General features: G+C 36.7%; 1 protein-coding gene across 4 annotated transcripts in view; it reads right to left on the bottom strand.

Moving 5' to 3' along the window:
• The window catches only part of UBR5 (ubiquitin protein ligase E3 component n-recognin 5), a 77132-nt gene that overhangs the window by 17833 nt on the left and 41366 nt on the right, over nucleotides 1-17933 (bottom strand). For 2 of the 4 annotated variants that reach the window (XM_072034414.1, XM_072034415.1), the window contains exons 16-36: nucleotides 17413-17525; nucleotides 15863-16006; nucleotides 15662-15773; nucleotides 15302-15456; nucleotides 14278-14475; nucleotides 12970-13180; nucleotides 12299-12343; nucleotides 8967-9093; nucleotides 7492-7643; nucleotides 7003-7098; nucleotides 6461-6584; nucleotides 6063-6160; nucleotides 5219-5367; nucleotides 4748-4839; nucleotides 3656-3802; nucleotides 3443-3561; nucleotides 3220-3346; nucleotides 2993-3122; nucleotides 2282-2442; nucleotides 1567-1806; nucleotides 552-675 (exon numbers count right to left, since the gene is read on the bottom strand). In XM_072034414.1, the coding sequence (XP_071890515.1) occupies nucleotides 552-675; nucleotides 1567-1806; nucleotides 2282-2442; nucleotides 2993-3122; nucleotides 3220-3346; nucleotides 3443-3561; nucleotides 3656-3802; nucleotides 4748-4839; nucleotides 5219-5367; nucleotides 6063-6160; nucleotides 6461-6584; nucleotides 7003-7098; nucleotides 7492-7643; nucleotides 8967-9093; nucleotides 12299-12343; nucleotides 12970-13180; nucleotides 14278-14475; nucleotides 15302-15456; nucleotides 15662-15773; nucleotides 15863-16006; nucleotides 17413-17525 (2864 nt within the window). The remainder of the gene's footprint in view (nucleotides 1-551; nucleotides 676-1566; nucleotides 1807-2281; nucleotides 2443-2992; nucleotides 3123-3219; nucleotides 3347-3442; nucleotides 3562-3655; nucleotides 3803-4747; nucleotides 4840-5218; nucleotides 5368-6062; nucleotides 6161-6460; nucleotides 6585-7002; nucleotides 7099-7491; nucleotides 7644-8966; nucleotides 9094-12298; nucleotides 12344-12969; nucleotides 13181-14277; nucleotides 14476-15301; nucleotides 15457-15661; nucleotides 15774-15862; nucleotides 16007-17412; nucleotides 17526-17933) is intronic. The other 2 variants (XM_027452555.3, XM_072034416.1) reach the window with 1 other exon arrangement.

Here is a 17933-nt window from a genome sequence, read left to right as displayed (position 1 = left end):
TACAAAATTTCATGTAAAACACTAACAAACAAGAAGACATATCTAAGAAAAAAATCCCACGAATGAAAGACAGATTTGGACATCAGATTTTAATGCTGAAAGAATAAAGCTGAACAAAGCCTAGAAGTAGTTAATAAATTTGGAAGCGCTTCATCCTGGTAAAGTCCCTCTAGTACCCATATGTTGAAAGGCCATTTTAATAAAAGGGAGTTATAATAAAGTGTAATATTACATATAAATGAGACTACAGATGTATTTATTGTATGTTAAGTCATACTGTTATTCAAATGCTTTGTATACACTTTGTATACTCTCAAGTAACTAAACGCTGATGGAAACAACATAGTTTTGTATTCAAAGCTCTGTGAAAACAAAATGCTTGTGGAATTATGGACTCCATGAAGTATTACTGTGCTGTAAGGGATAGTTGAGTATCTTCTGAAAGATAGAGACCTTGATGCATGAATTTTTGGCTTTGAAATTAAAGCACGTGCTAACGCATTAGGTCCCACACTGAGGGGAAGAAAGAAAGGGAGGAAAAGAAAACTGACCTCTTCCACATCTGCTGAAACAATATCATCTTGTTCTTCATCCCTGCCACGAACTGGCTGTGACTGGCTGATTCGTCTTTGCTGAGGATTCCTTATGATGTACGATGACTGAGACTGACTAGAACTTTAAAAAAAAAAGGAAAAAAAGGAAGAGGTTATAACAAAAAAGCATTAATAAAGAAAGGAAAAAAAAAAGCATAATTTCAGATCCTTAAGACGAAATCTTCTAAAAGCCTGAAGTGCTTAGACTGAAAAAAAAAAAACAGACTGAAGAAAGACTCTTGCAAGTTTATCATGAAACTAAGATCAGCTTCTTTTTCCTAGATGGGTGGGTAGTAGGCAGAATAACTCACTGATACCAGAGCCCAAATGAAATGGTAAATCAGTGCAACTACACCACCGAAAACCTGTAAAGGCCTTCAAAACTTGAAAGAGTAACTCCATGCTTCATGTGTAAATACTTCCAAAGTCAGTAGATCACTTACATTCAATTGAAAGCTAGCAAAAAAAAATTTTTTTGCTATTTCTCAGAGGTATAGAGTAGAAGGCAAGAAGAAATGGATGTGATTTAGAACAAGAAATTCATGTTATGCCAGAATAAAGAAGAAAGAAAAGGGAAATAAAAAAAATTAAGACATTTTTAAGAAGATTTCACAGTGAGTGTGGTCACCAATCCAAAAAGGTTACACCAAAACGTTGTGGAATCTAAATACTTGGAGGGATTTTGCATCTAAATGGACAAGGGCCAGAGGGACCTGACAAAAACTTGAATGGAGATCTATAGGGACATGGGGATACAGGGAGAAGGGGACAGGGTGATGACCTCTGGACATCACTATCAACCTAAATTAGGTAAGAAATCTGTCAGTAGGAACGTATTTCCAAAATACTTGCCCAGAATAAGCAGCTTTTTCTACTAATGAAAGGTTAATAACATAAATCAAAACAACAACAAAAACAAAGAACAAATCCCATCTTTAACCGTCTTTGAAAAGAACAAATAGTGAGCTTTTACCTGCTAGACTGGTCAGATGATGGTCTTGGTGGCAGAGGCTCCACAGAAAATAGTTCTTCACTTCCCTGCATGGCATCTATGCTGGTGCTAGCGAGAGTAAAGGGTGCTGTAGGACGTGCAATTCCCATCCTGACTGGAATAATTAAAGATTCTGCTACATTGCACAACTCTTCGACAGCATAGGGCAATAATGCCTGGAATACACGTTTACATTTTCCAATTGGCTGTGGAATAAAATTGCTAGGGAAAAAATAAGGAAAAATAAAGGTAAGTACATCTTCAATATGAATATAACACATTTTTCAAACAATCCTATCTTTAGTATGTACATAGATGTGTATATAGCAGCAATATGAGGAACTACTTATGGTCAGTTAAAAACATTCAGTAATTTAAGAGACTAAGGCTGAATATCTAAATCTACAAATAATAAACAGATAAAGATTGTATTTTTGACTAACATAATAAAAAAATCTACTTCCCAAAACCCTCAGAGAAGTTCAGCATCTATCTTACGAAATTAAACTTTACAAGCTACACACAATACCAGCAGCTATTGTGCAATCTTCAGGCACATACATTTCAATACAACACTGCCGACAGACCGCACCTTAGTTCAAATGTTTCTGCCTATTATTGATGAGTATCAACTCATTGAGAGAATTAACAGAAAAGCAAACAACCAAAACAACCCCCTCCTATCCTCCACACTTACTTTTTCTTTTTGGAGGAAGCCATTTCCACGCTAAGAATGACAAACACTCTTGCCACAGAACGCAGGAATCTCATTGTAACAGCAATCGCTTCTTCTCTACGTCCTGGTGTATACTTGTTTTGAAGTTCTTTTACCAGAGTACCCAGTAAAGTATCTAAAAGCTAAAGAAACAAATTATTACAACCCAATAATAGCGTGCAATTTAGAAGCATGAAACAAGCCAAATTAAGATTCAAAAAACCAGAGCACAGTTGTAACAGTGTAATTTCAGGAAAAAAAAAAACAGTTAATTTGAAGTTATTCTCAAATTAGGCTCACAGTGTATCACCCCAAATACACTAGAATATCCCATTATATCACAGAGAGTTTGTAAGAAAGATGGAAAAAGATATTTTTTTTTTTTACCAGGGCCTGTGACAGGATGATGAGCAACAGTTTTAAGCTGAAAGAAGGTACATTTAGATCGGATATAGCAAAGAAATTTTTCAGAATGAAGGCGTTAAGACACTGGAACAGGATGCCCAGAGATGCTGCAGATGCCTCATCCCTGGAAGCGTTCAAAGTTGGACGGGTCTTTGAGTAACGTTATCTAGTGAAAGAAGTCTCTGCATAGCAGGGGAATGGACTAGATGATCTTCAAGGTTCCCTGCCAAGCCATACCATTCTATGACTGTTCAGAAGTCTATGTAAAACGTGGCTAAGTGTGCTTACCAAAATGTCTGCTGTACACTTGACAATAAGGCAATGCGTAAAACAGTCCAAGCGAATAGTTCCACTTTGCTGATTAAGGTAAACTTGTTCTTCAGGCAAGAGATGGCCTATCCTGCTGCTTGCACTAAGACTTAGAAAAAAACAAAAAGAAATTAAATTTTATGTAAGTCAGCAGGTCTCAAACATCAAATCAAACTTTACATTGTTGTCTATTTGTAAATACACACGGGTCTTTATTTTCCTGGGAGCCAAACATGATCATAGACTTCAGTGCATTCCAGTCTTGCAGAACACGTTCCAAAGCAAGCTGAGCAAACCGAGGAGGTTCTAAATCGTGATCAGGCATATCAGAATCTAAAGAGATAAAAAAAAAAAGCAATATGAGGAAGAGGTATTGAAATTTTGCCATTTATTATAAAATACCATTTATTTCAGTGAAAGGGCTCTTACCTTCAGGATTTGCAGTTTTACGATTACGATCTTCCCTAATTCTAGGTGGTCTGTATTGGCAGTGTTCCACAGTTTGCCTGGCAACTGTCTGTACTAAAAATAGGAGGAGGTGTTCTCCCCTGTAATGAAAAATTGATTAGTGGAGATACTGTACACCACATATTTTAAGCAATAAAGATTATTCTGCTCTAGTCACTGCACATACGAACTTACCTGCTATTTGGCATAGTAACAAGATTTGTGGTGGTAAGCAGGCGGTAAAGGAGATCAAGGCGAGCAGACTTCTGTCCTGCAATTAGTGTTTTACACTTGCACTTCTCCCAGCAATCACAGTAAGCTGTGGGGGATGTTCGTTTCAGCCTATAAGAAAGAGAAAAAGTGAGCTGCAAACACTGTTCATTAACACACCAAGTATTTTCTACGCAGGCTGTAGGTGTTATTGTAGACATTATGATTCCTGCTAGAATTTTGTTAATTATATTAGCAGGACACCAAGATGTAGCTTAAAAGAGAAATGCATGTCTTACAACACTACACTTGGCATTTGCCATTCTTGTTTCCTACACTCACTTCACAAGGGCAGCTTCACTGTAGAGCTTTTCATAGTGCCTTAAAGCTCATCCAAGAAAGTATATTCTTCCCCCAAAATATCCTCCAGCCAAAGTTAAGTTAAAGTTCCTTTATACATGCAGTAAAACCTCAATAATTGTCAAAATGCTGAGAATGTCTTTATAATTGTATTTGTTAGCTTACTATAGCAAGGATGTTAATGCAGTAACAATTTACATGCTGTAACAGTGGTACAAAACTTCTGCAGCTTCAAAACTTTGGCCAGGTTGATCAGAGACATCTTGACTGTTCATTTGACTGCTAGCTCACTTCTCCCTTTATTACAGTTGATCTAAGAGATGAATACATGTATACTACACTTCTTTATGAAAGTTTACAAGAATGATCCGTCATTGGTAATCATGGGCTTCAGAAAACTTTTGGAGGTGCCCAAAATGAAGCATATTCTTCTCAGATTATTACACACTTAATGGTGTTAGACTTATACAGTTACTCTGAATTCTATAAAGTGAAAATTACGAGATGGCTGCATGTTATTCTTTCAATTCAGATCCGTAAAATAAATCTTACAGAGCAGAAGAAAAAATATATTTAAAATATATTACTGATCTTCTGTTGTCTAATATATGAAGATTTTAATCAAGGGAAAGAAAAACAACAACCAAAACCAATCACCAGTAAAGAAACAAAACTACAAGACTGATTTGATTATAAGAAACAGAACGCAATACTTACTTGCAGTCATGTCCTTTGTGACAGACCCTTGCACATTCTGTGCAACAACAAAGAGATTCTAACAGGCCACATGTTCGGCATTCAAATATATCCTAAAAAAGTTAAGAGTATTATACAGAGTTTTTCCTTTATGTACTTTTTATCTCATAGCATTAAAATCGCACTCTTTAAAACTGATGCGTTCACTTAGAAGTCAGTCGATTCTAGAAAGTGAAACTGTTGCTAATTTTAATATTCGCTGTTTGCTAGGAGTTATTTCCATCAAAATTTTTGCCAAAGTTAGTGAGGTGAAAACCACACCCATTAACAGCAATATTCTGACCAACACTGCCTGCCTTGAGAGTTAGAAGCAGTGACAATATTAGACAAGTTACAAAAATTTAAAAATACTTCAATGACTCAAAAATTGGATCACTAGACTAACATAATACATGATCGAAAAATATTACTTAAAAAGGAAAAAAGCCTTACTTGGTTAATATGTTCTGCACCAGTCCAGGTAAAGCTGCATGTATCATTACAACATAAAACATACAAGGGAGAGTCATCTGGATTTGTACCGGAAGGACAAACCATTCCCATAAACACATCATCTTCTTTTTCACTTGAAGTTGCTTCAGCTAGAAGAAAAGAATGGCAGTGTTTAAAAAGAAAAAACACCACAGAAACAACCAACAAAATCCGTACTTGACAGAAGAATCACAGAGTAAGTTTCAATGAAGTCTTCTTCACTTTTTTTTTTTTGAAAACCTCGTATGTCACATCACAGGTAATTGTTCCAGAAGCTGCTGCCAGCTCCTGACCAAAAAATAACCTTGAACAATATTCCTCCAGTTTTAAATTCTCTTGCATTCTAATCAATTCGATGAATCACCAAAGTTGAAAGAGTCGCAAAGTATATGTTTGCATAAAAGTCACATTAGTAACATCATCTAGTTTGGCCTACTGGTCTGTTTCCCTCCAGTTCAAATACAGAAGTTCAATGTGATACCTGTGTACCACTGGAAAGTGGAACCTTAAATCACTAAGGATTGTAAAGCACAAAAGCAGTAATATTCACATAAATCTTTCATAATACATACACTACAAATAAGGGTGACACTCCGTAACAGATTTCCAAAACGTGCAGCAATATTCTTTACTATTTTGTAAAGACGTGTAGAACCAACACCTGTTGCTCAAACCCATGTACTACTGCATACAAAGAATGAATCTATGTGATTCATTCTATGTGATTAATGTAATGAATCTGAACGTATGCTAATGCCAAATTTTTGAAAAAACAATACACTAATAATTAGTGAAACTGATGTACCTTTAGCAATTTTTTGTGCAGTTTCTAGAATTGTAATTGCAGCAGGATACGCCCGGCCACTGACTGCTGACATAAATGGTGTCATGCCTCTTGCATCCCTAGTGGGGAAGAAAAAGAGAAGTCAAAACACTGACCTTTTATGTTTATGTTTTCAACAGGAGAGGTAGGAAGCATACAAAAACTTAACACTGCTAACCTTGTGCAAATTGAAATACCAGGGAGTGATTAAACACTTTTACTCATTTTACTTCTGTACATGATACAAAAGCTGCCAACTTCCTAACATTCTCCATTTTAGCTGATGTGACTCTAAATTAAACTTTTTAAAAAGGTTCCTATACAATAGACTGCATTATGTAACATTAAAAAGAATAATGAAAATTCATTTGAAAACTTACTTGGCTGACAGCAATTCTCGAAGATAAGGTTGTAAAACAACACTATCACACAGCAATTTCAGTATGAAATGAGCATTTGCCTTCCGATCTTTTGATTCCACTACAGATGGTTCAGTAGAAGGCCCTATAATGAGAAAATGAAAATGCAGAGAAACTGTTTTCCCTCAAAAAAATGACTACCTATTAAAAACAAATAATTCAATGTTTCACTTCAGTGATTCATCAGTAGGACTATTCAGCAGTTTGTTAGCTGCTGAAACATTTCACTGAAATTCTGTAAATTGCAGTTCCAAATTACATTCCGAAATACAGGCAGTAAGATCAATTTCATACTGATCACCAAATTTTTATGCTTCTCATTCCTCAGGTAAAAATAATTTTATGTAAAACTTCAGGTACTCTGCGCCCTCATGAAATTCTGCTTCGATCCAATCTTCATTTGGTTAGAAGTGTTTGCATATGTAGAAAGTCTGTGCAAACAAAGATGTCTTTTCAGATCATTTTGCTTCTAAAGCATAATCAGATAAGCAGCGGGTCCTCACCTGGTATCGTGGAGGTGCTCGGTCCTTGGCCGGTGCCAGTCGCTGCTGTGGTAAGAGATCCCACAGCGGGGGCCAGGATAAAATCAATGTCACCATCTTTCAGTAAACAGAACAGCAGGATGTATATCAATATATAAAGACATCCCTAACAACATGCTCTTTCTGCAGCGTCTAACACACTGCAAGCTTTCTCTGTTTAATGGGTACTCTTTCCTACAAACGGAAACATTCCTAGACTAGCATCCATGGAAGCAACATTATAAAGCATACTTCACAGAAGTCTGACACCAGCATAAGAAAGACACAAAGGGGATTAAAAAAAGAGCTTTTAAGCCTTCAGTAAACTCTTAAAGCACACCTTGCTATCTCAGTGACATTAAATGTTTCGGTCTCACAGTCAAGTCTAAACAATTTACCTTAAAAGTCACTGGTTTCTTCATTAAATCTCTTCTTATATTACAGTCTAATTTGATACAACAATAGACTTACCCGGATCCATTGCAGGAGGATCGGGAACCCAGCTGGGAGGAGCTATTGGTGGAGAAACTGGGTCCTGGTGATCACTGGATGAAGCACCAGCTTCGTGTCTGCCCAACCCAGCAGCTCTCAAGGATCTTCTCATCATTTCCCTTAATCTCAAACTGAATAAAAATAAACAAAATAAAAAGGTAAAAATACAAACTCATTTTCATTTATAATTAGGACATCTTAAAGCTGACTTTCAAACTGAAAAACAAAAACAAACTTCTTATTTACATTTTTCTTCATCATTGCGTAGAATGAGCAAAGAGGTATTTTTCATTCCTGTATTCCATTTTGTTATAACAGGATATACCAGCCATGGAAGAAGAGACAGTCATCGACTAATCGAGATGGGTTTGAGCCAAGAACACATCTACTTTTTCCTCCTCAGCACTGCCTGTTGCAGGGTAGAGCAGGTGACAGGCATTATCACCACTATCTGAAATTCCTTTTACCCCAAGCTTGTTGCCAGGACCCTGGCATTTGCTTCTGTTGATGCTGTCTTTTTAAAACTAACTTCAAAAAAAAGTTCATGAAGGAATTAAAAAAGGGCTTAAAATTATTTTAAAGGTAAGTTTTAATTTAAAATTTTGTAACATGAAAGCACTGTTTTATTGATGATAGTCAATAAATAATTTTAAGAAATTCCATATCATCTTAGAAGAGGAAAAAGTGATAGGAATAACGTACAGCCAAAGAATTCAGTGTGATACGAAGAGGTCTATTTTTTTTTAAATGCACTTCCTTTTAAACAGCCAAGTCTTCAGTAGAACATGAGAGGAAAGCTTCAGTCCTCACCTCCCATATCAAAATGATCACAATGATGAGGACTGCAGCTTGGGAAGGATAAAGACATTTTACATCAAATGCTCTGACTATAGCACTGAGTTAAAAAACAAACAAACCCATGTCCTCATCTGGAGTGCTCTGAACTGACTAGAACTCAATACAGATACCTTTTGGTTCTCTTGACACGATCACCACTCAGCTAACATGATGGAAAGAGAAAGAACTTCAGCGAAATCAGACATACTAGGAAATTCTATTTTTCTGTTTATCTGCCCAAGTGACCACCTTCCTCAGAAATTCTCGTAAGAGAAAGAACTTGGGCACAACTAGAGTACTTCCCTTCCAAGATATTTAATTCAGCTTTATGAAGAACACTAGAGCTTATCCTTTTCTCCCAAGGAAAAATATTTCCACTTTACTACTGAGGAGTTAACGCCGCAACCCCAGAGAAGAGAATCAGTTTAGAAATATCCCACCATCAACTGTGAGAGCTAGGGATACAAGACTGGAGCTCCATCTTTTTCTCTTTGAAGAAGGGAAATCTGACTTCACACTAGCAATAGAAACTATTCTTAAACTAGACTGAAAGGAAGAATTAAAAGAGATTGGTAACTAATACCAAAATTAACATACAGAAAACAAGAAAACATTACCTTCTGCTGCTTGATGATCCTGCCCGACTTCCCGGGCCATTACTTGACACAACTGAGATTGCATTTGCAATAGCTTCCACAGCAGAGAGCCTTTCAGCAAATGTATTCCTTTCAGAGCGCTCTGCTTCTAAAAAAAAAATAAAAATCAAAAAAGTTAGTGTTAAAATTTCACTTGAGAAAATTATAAGGAAGGAAGACAAGGCATGAAATGCCACTAATTATAAAATATTTCCTGCATTTATTGATTTAAGGCTTAGAGGGCAACAGTAGTCTCAGGTAGGATTTTTCATTATTATCTTTTATTTTGAACAGATATTAACCATAATTGTGACTGGGTTTGGTGTCTAAAAGGGAAGAAAGCAAAGGAAGGAAACTTAAGGCACGCCATGTTCCAGAACAAGCTTTCAGTGTCATGAAGAGACAAGGCTCTACACCACATAGCTGACTCTAGACACTTGCTGAGTAAAGGCTTCAGAAGTAATGACAATCAAAAAAAAAGCCAGAACAAAACAAAACAAAAACACCACACACTTCACAATTTACAGCTGTAAAGAACAATGCAGAGTTGTGGGTCTGTAAGATACATGCTCTACTTATGAGCATGCTTAGGAAAACTGTGGTAAGAGTGTAATATGGTAGCACAATCGGTTTAAGTTCTAAATAAGCATTGCTTCTCACATCTAAAAGCTTAAGTACCACAGCACATAAAAGTCCTAGTCATAAGCAGGACTGAGCTGTGCCAAGTGCTGGGCAGAACACAAAAAATTGCCTGGTTGTACTGAGCACAACTTGAAGCAGCCACTTGAACCAAAGGCCTAATTTAGATTTATCTGCAAAATAAATACAGAGCAGTAGAAGTCAACCGTGCAAGGCTTGCATACAATAACACCCACTGCTTCTTCAGGCTACTGGCAAAGATTACAGCCACTGCACAGCAAGTTATGAATCACTCTAGCAATAGATACCAAAAGAATTGAAAGAGAAGCTACATTCGGCGTGACACAGGCCAGGAGAAGAGCTATTTTCAATTCAGACTGAACAACAGTTTTTTATTAAAAATACAGAAGGAAAAGTTTCATTCCTAAGTACTTTTTTTCTTCAAAGTGAGTATGATCGTTCTTTCAGGACACGTTTCAAAGTTGCTACAGTTACTGCTCACTTCCCAATTAAAGGCTTTTCAAACTGACCTTCACCATCCTTCACACTTCTGTTCTCCACTGACAGTATTAAGACTCAGATAATCCCAATTCTTTTTCACAAGACCATTACCCACTAATACTCTACATTTTGAATTGATAGAATAAGGTAATTTGTGAGTGTTTGTCGGCTTTCATAGTACCTTTATTCTTCAGATCTGCTACTGCTGGTAGTGATGAGTAGCAAAAGATTTGGGGTTTGTTTGTTCTCAAGTACGTGCAGGTTTCTTACAGAGAAGAGTCATTAACTATTCACAGCAGACAACTATTGAGTGCTTGACACACTCCTAACACTTGTGCCCGCAGTTCTATACTCGTTGACCCGCAGTTTTCAGTGTACTGCCATTAGTTCTGGAAACCACTTCTTACTTCGTGACCCATCACACAGTACTTGTGGCCTTATCACACAGCAGCTCTCAAGCGTGATCCCTCAAGCAATGCAAATTCTCTTCAATGGAGAGATTTCACCTGCAGTAAACTAACTGAATTTTAGCTGTTCCACTTAAAGATTGAGCACTCATTTTTGGAAATCCATCACCTGCAAATGCCCTGCCTCTATGGGTAATTACATGCTTTGATGTTTTATGAAATCTGCCATAGTTTTCTAGAAAACTCACCTCAGTTTATAGGTTTTCATTAAAGTTATCTGAAATTTAGTATAATAAATGTTTAACAATTCTACCTTCTTTGGATGTAAGATCCATTCTACTGGCTAGACTGAGGAGATAAAAAACAGAGCAGCCCGCCCCCAGCCTTACTGGTCTAGGTCCACTCTTTCTGAAATTCCTTTATCTTATGCTACAGAAACTATGGGGAAACTAGGCACAGGATCCGAGAACAAAAAAGCTCATCCCTGCCTTTTCTATTCCCCTTCTGGCAGTTAAGGAAGAATATCTCAGGCAGGCACTAGCTGGGAAGGAGCAGTATTTTCTGCAACTTAAGGAACACCACACCTGGAGCCTGGAATTGAAGCCTTCGGTCCTAAATCAATCTTCTTCTACAGTTCAACAAATGGCTGTGTAACTTACAGTAACATTAGTCAGCACTGCCCTCCAGATGATACACAGAAAATAAATTGTCCTAGTATCAAACTCTAGCAGGTACAGTGGAAGGTGAATGTGATCTGAATATGAAGACATGAATCCCTTTTTTAAAACAACATTTGTGAAGAGAAAGAGAGAGGCAGAGGGGTGTTAAAGTCCATCAGGTTCACACTCTTTTCAGATTTCAGAAAGTTAAATTACATCCAAATGAAGTTACTGACAGAATGTCAAGGTTGCAAAGACAAGCACTCAAATTAGGAAAAGTCAGATTAAGTTTGCCCATGCATCCTTATTTCAGCTTCCTTGTGTGCTTATAGTAAAAGTCTTCAGTTACACAGATAGTTTTTTGGTGGTGGTGGGGTTTGTTTTGTTTGTTTTGTTTTTCCTCAACAAGACCCCTGCCTCAATCAGTGCACAGGATGGACGACACACCATAGATGAAGGTTGTACAATGAGCAAACTGTTTGTGCCTTGTTTGCTGCTAAACTGGAAAGGTGCAAGCAGTAAGGCAGTAACAGCTTGGAAAGGAGAAGGGAAAGGTCTGTCTCGTGTTTAACACCACGGGACATCTCTATGGAGAACTGGATCCTATTTCAGTCACATCTACCAACACAGAGAACTTTGTTAAACAAGTTTTTATAGATGATAGTGATACATTTTTTAGTCATTTTTGGACACAGAAAAGGTGCCTGATTCACAGAGATAAATAACATCCACAGAACAACTAAGATTACTATTAAATCCAGCTCTGGAATGAAGTGTCATGAAATAACACCTACTCAAAAAAATGGGACTAAGCCCTAGACTTCTCAAACAGAACCCTCAAAATAAGTCAACAGCTTTGAATGCAGAAAAACTTCAAGCTAAACCACCTTCAAGAGATGAGGAATCTGTACCATTAGCTTCATGTTATAAATAGGGATGTGAAGAACAAATAAGGTTTATAAATGACTAAAATTCAATGACAGCACCATACAAAAATCTCACAAGAAAGTTCATTCATTATTCAGTGCAGGGTTTGTATGGTGTGCGTAAGTAAGGAATGGGGCCACACACTGAATGATGAGGATAAAAAGAAATATTGAATAGCTACCCATTCGGTGAGCACCGTCCATCTTGTGCACTGAATGAGGTAGTCCTGTGGAAAAAATAGTATGAGGGTGTAATTAAAGACCATTTCACAACGCATACCCACGTACAGCACCTGGGTAAACTTAATTCTGGATCTCCTAAATTTTTTTGAGTGCTTGACTTAGCAACCTTGTTGTTCTGTTAACGTACTTTTTACATAATGGGATTTAATAGACATTTTTATATGGTGTCAGTGACTAATATTAACAAAAAGCCTTTTTTACATTTCTTAATACATGTCAACTGCAAGTAAAATTGGAGTCGTTAATGTTCACTACAACACTTGAAAAATATCAAGTATTGTTTCTCATTATGTTTACTACTGATATAATGGGGATACTAGTGATATCAAAGGGGAAAATACTTGTCTTCATTTAAAATGAATATGGGGATGCAAAAAGTTTGTCTTTTGCAATCAATAAAAGCACTTCAGTACTCCCAGCTACCGAATACTTATAAACCTTTATGAGAGTAATAGAAGTGTTGCCTCAGCATCTTTGACAGGTTAGGACACAATTTAGGTGCAAAATTTTAAGATACTCATATCTGAAGAATGCAGGCTTTCTTTCCAGTGCTCTGGAAAACGCATTAAAGTTTACTGTGCAATTATTTTCACGACACTGTTGAGCTCACCCTCTTCCTCTTTTGTTTCTTTGTTGCTGGTTGGAAAGCACACAGACACACAAGCGTGCAGAATATTGCGGTTTCCATCACATCTATGGCCAAGGAACGTCTGCAGCACTTGTGGATTCTGATCCAAAACAACTGCTTGTTCAAGATTCATCAGGTATTGTCGGCAAGCCTCATAGTCACATCGCAGAATGTGCTGCATTAGAGTTTGTTTCTGCACTCAAAAGAATAAATTAAGTTAAATCAAAGTACAAAAACTGTAGACATACAGATTTGGCAGGTACTTCCCGTTTTCCATATCTGGAATTCATAGAATGATCTAAACCTAGGATGTTCTTGAAAGTCAATGCAGGAACTGCTGAGAATACGTATCATCTCAATTACAGCACTACTAAAAACTCAGAACAGCATGCAGTCAGGCACAAGAGTTAAAAGAAAAGACAGGCTTAAGCAGCAGAAGCTATCAAACTCCCAAAAGTATGCCTTCGGCTTCACAGCTGGGTTCTTAAGATAAATTACTTTTAATTTCATCTAACTTGGGAAAAGTGGTATGATTGAAAAAATAAAGGGTCTACATTAACTAGCTCTTATATATTTTGTTTTAAAGAAGTGATAAACATGAGGAGAAGTGAATGACAAGAAGCTGCTCAAGGTCTGGGAGGCTCACTACATGTGTAATTTGCTTTTCCACAGTGGTTAAGTGCTCCATTGTGAAATCAATCTAACAGGTACACAATACCTCCTGGTGGCAGCATAGCACACAGCAGATCCAACTAAAAATCACCAAATCATTGATTGGTTTATACAAGCATGATAGATAAATTCACAGCAAAACTACTCATAGAGCACCACAGATGAGTACAGGTCTCTACATGCAATTCAAGTGAAAAAAATCTTCGCTGGATTCTCATAGGTTTCTAATTTATGGTCCAAATATAAGGTACAAAAATGTTAAAAGTGTACTGTGTTCACAAGAAAAATAAAGTAATTGGATCCCTCAGAAAAGCTCTGCACTCATAAAACAAAAGTTTCAAACTGATAGTACACACATGAAGACAAGAGCTTTAGAAGTTATGCTTAAAAAAATGCATTGATTAAAACCTGATACAGAAGTCATGTACCACCGATAGGTCTTCCACTTTACTACATCAATTTGGTTTTGCTTTGATAATTCTATGCAAATCTGCTGCTGAAATTAGTTTCCATAGCAAAAAAATACAAGCTGCTATCTAAACACTAAGCCCCTTCAAGCATAATTTTATAAAAACAAATGAAAAAAAATAAATATATATATATAATAGAAACTATTACCTCAACGGCCATAATAATAATGGCAGCTTTCTTTTTGATGGTCGAGTTAGCAGGAAGATTTGTTAGGGAATGAACACCCATTCCAAGACTACTGATAGGTGGAAGGTCAAGCCAGTCAGGGTCTCGTATCCCACCCATGCAGTCTTTAGCCATTGGGTAGATAGTACCATTTCCATCTCTAAGAATAATGGGAGATTCCTGTGTTGGGGGAAAATATTTTAAAATTAAATCTCCACAACTTATAAACATTTCCATTCCTAAAAGGTCCATTTTTGCTTAACTCCCAACAATGAGAGTTTACCCCAAATTCTCATTTCCACCACTAATAATTACAAGTGTGTCAGCATAAGACAACAGATTCCTTTTCTCAAATGCCTGAAGTGTGTTTGAGATAGCAAATACTATTAAATACATCTTCATGACAAACATTCATAATGAAACATACATTACTTACACTTTTAGATTACTTAAATACTCCAAAGAAAGGTGAATATATTGAAATCCAACAAACAAATTCCATTTCTCTGCCACAAATATATCCTTCAACTATCCCCAAAAAAGTATATTTTGTTTATGAAAGTCGCTGAAATGACTTTGGTATTTTTTTTCCTAGGTCTTCCTCATGGATGCCTGCACAGTGTAATCAACTGTACAATCAGATAAAATAGGATATTTAAGAACGGATAATAAAGGGGAGTTGCACAAAGCCTTAATATATCCATTTTGTTACCAAACTTTTTTTTTTTTTTGCTAACTCTTTCATTTGTTCTCAAGAGTGGATTTTCATCTGTCTCACTTCTAAAACACAGCTAGCTAGCCAGTTTACAGTAACACAGGAACTACTTGTTTTTTTTCCCCTTTTTACTTTTGATTCAAGGTAGAATTTGAATGAGATTATTAATAGTGCTTCAGTGAGTTAGACTGCTCTTCCACCCACCCCTCCAAAATATTAGTATCATTCCATTTAAAGCTGATAAAAGTGAAAAACAGGGAGGATAAATGACCAAGATGCAAAGCCACAAACCTGTCCAGCTGTAAAAATAGCAACACTTCTCTCATTCTGACCCAGGAATGCAATGCTGCTAGTAGGGAAATTGTTTTCCTGTTCAGCCTTTCCTGTAGCAAGGTCAAATATGCAGTAGCGAACCCAGTTCCCAGTTTTCAGAACAGCATGAACTCCTTCAAAGATATATGAATAAAATGTTAATGCCTTAGACTAATGGCAATCGGTAAAAATGCCAAACCTCTATGATTTAAGGACTTACTAAGATCAACACTGTTTATTTAACTATTTACGTTAGCTTGAAAGTCAGTTTTCCATGAGGAAGAGAGACAGGTAGTAAAGGATATAATGGAATATCTTTATGGGTTAAGTTCCACTTACCTTTTGAATCTACATTTACTGCTAGAATTTCAGTTTTTTCAGGAATACACAGCTTTTTAGGTGTCCTCTGAAAACAGTCAGGAACTTTTGGAGTTCCACCAGTTTTTACAACCTAAAAAGAGTCATAAAATTTTAAGATACAATAAAGCACACAGTACTGACATTTCAAAACACTTTTCTCAGTGTTTCACAAAGCTGTACCTGCAGTTCATCTATTCTGAGCAGCCTGCAATCTTGGAGAAGAGAGGAAGGATCGGGATCTGAATTAGAACTGCTTTGACAGTTTGCATTACTGGAAGTGCCTGGAAATTTTACAGCAACATAAGCACCATCCACTTTTAGCACCTACAAGCAGAAAATATTACAGTTTTAATAAAAGCTTTGGATAGACACAGTTGAAGCTAACTTGCTTCAAAATGAACCAGAGCTTTGTCAGGAAAAAAAAAGATTGACAATCAGTGTTAAAATCCTACATATCCTGGTCTTTAGCTTTGTTGTTTAACTACAGTTACTAACACTTAAAAATTTGCATTTCCAAATGACTCCACAGGCATCCTGAACCAGATCAGAAGTCACTCCACTTCAGCATCCTACCTGCAACAGATATCAACATAACTGACTGGAGACACTCCTACTGCTATTTCCCTAACATATCCTTCCACCTACTGGCAACAGCAAGACAGCTTTAGGTTTTTAAAGCATGGATAGACCCTTCTCTTACTAATTTGTCCTGTCATTTTTTTGAAATAAACACTATTCTTGTGGCAATAATTCCAAATATTAGCTAACAACTGAACTAAAAAAAAAAATCTACACTGACTTTAGTAAGTGCCTATTAGCTCTTGTAATACAGGAAATAGGGAATTGCTTTTTATTTTGCCACATTCAAGAACTTTTCAAGTCTTTGTTGCGAATTTTTAGTGCTCATTCCTCAAGATGACTGTGCACAGTGACAAAGAAGTGTTTTATGGATCTATTATCTATTCCTTATATTCAGTGATAGTTATCTACTCAGTCAGTTAAGACTGAAGGACACAGACAAGTCCATCCAGAGACACTTCATGTATGTGCCTTTCTCTGCCCCCCAAGGAAATGAAGTTTTTCAGCCCTGCACTTGCAGTTATTTCTGAGATTGTAAGCCTCTGTAAGGAGGAGTTGCTGCAATGCATTTTCATCAGAACCTTCCAAATAGCTTTCCTTGATATACAGACATCTTACGCTATCACCAAACATCAAGGCCCTTCGAGTTTCCTAGTTGAGTACATAATTTTCTCGAAAGGAAAACAAAGCTAACAGAAGAGGACAAGGGGAAGAAAAACATTTTAATTTTGATAAGTAGTAAGATTTCATTATGCTCTCAGTCTTGATTAAACTAGATAAAAGCCAGCAGTCTTATTAGGCCCCAATTTCTCAATACTTCCTACGCAGAAAGTCCCTACAAAGCAACAAAAACCTAGCTGTTAGAAACTTTCTACCTCACAGGGGACTGATGATAAAAAGCATCTTTCACGCTTTCAAGATATTTTAGCCAATAAAAATCCGCACATTTGTTTTCTCCCAGTTTCTCTAGTGACGTGTAAGACAGCTGCAGCATTCTGACTAGAATACAATGAGTCACAAACTCTCGTGCATCCCCAAAACTGTCAGTATACCATATATAATAGTGAAAAGCACTTTTTTTTTTTTTTTTAACAGTTAGCTCATCTAAAATAATTTTAAAAGGATGGTAGGAGAGTGGATTTTATACAAACCTTGCCAACAGGAACATTTTTAACATCTTCTACAAATACAACCTCCCTCAAAGACCACTGCTCTTCATTCACTTTCTCCTCCTCTTTTGGGGCAGGAGTAGATCGTCGTCGCTCTGAGACAAAAAAAAAAGTAATTAATGAAAAAAAGACTTTAAATATTTAATCAGTAGCAAAATGCATTGTTTAGAAACCACCAAGTATTCTTACCCGCGCCCCTCCCCCCCCAAAAAAGTGTCAGTGTTCAAGTATAGAAATTAATACTAGAGATTAACATCAAAATGGATTTACAACAATCAGAACTACCTAACAGAACACTATGCCACTACTTTTCCCCCCAAAAAAGATTAGTGCTAATAAAGGATATTAGATAAAGAAAAATATTTTTTAAAGACATTTAATGAAAATTAATTACAAGAAATTGTTTTAGCAGGGCTCAGGTATTTATGTAGTAGGTAACAAGACTGAAACTGTTAAGACCCTTCTTTCAGCCCTGATTCCTATCATCCATGCAAGAAGTCTGC

Source organism: Anas platyrhynchos, chromosome 2 (genome assembly GCF_047663525.1).
Source record: "Anas platyrhynchos isolate ZD024472 breed Pekin duck chromosome 2, IASCAAS_PekinDuck_T2T, whole genome shotgun sequence".
NCBI lineage: Eukaryota > Metazoa > Chordata > Aves > Anseriformes > Anatidae > Anas > Anas platyrhynchos.
The sequence above is the reverse complement of the archived record's forward strand: the minus strand, read 5'-3'. Positions and strand labels throughout refer to the sequence as shown.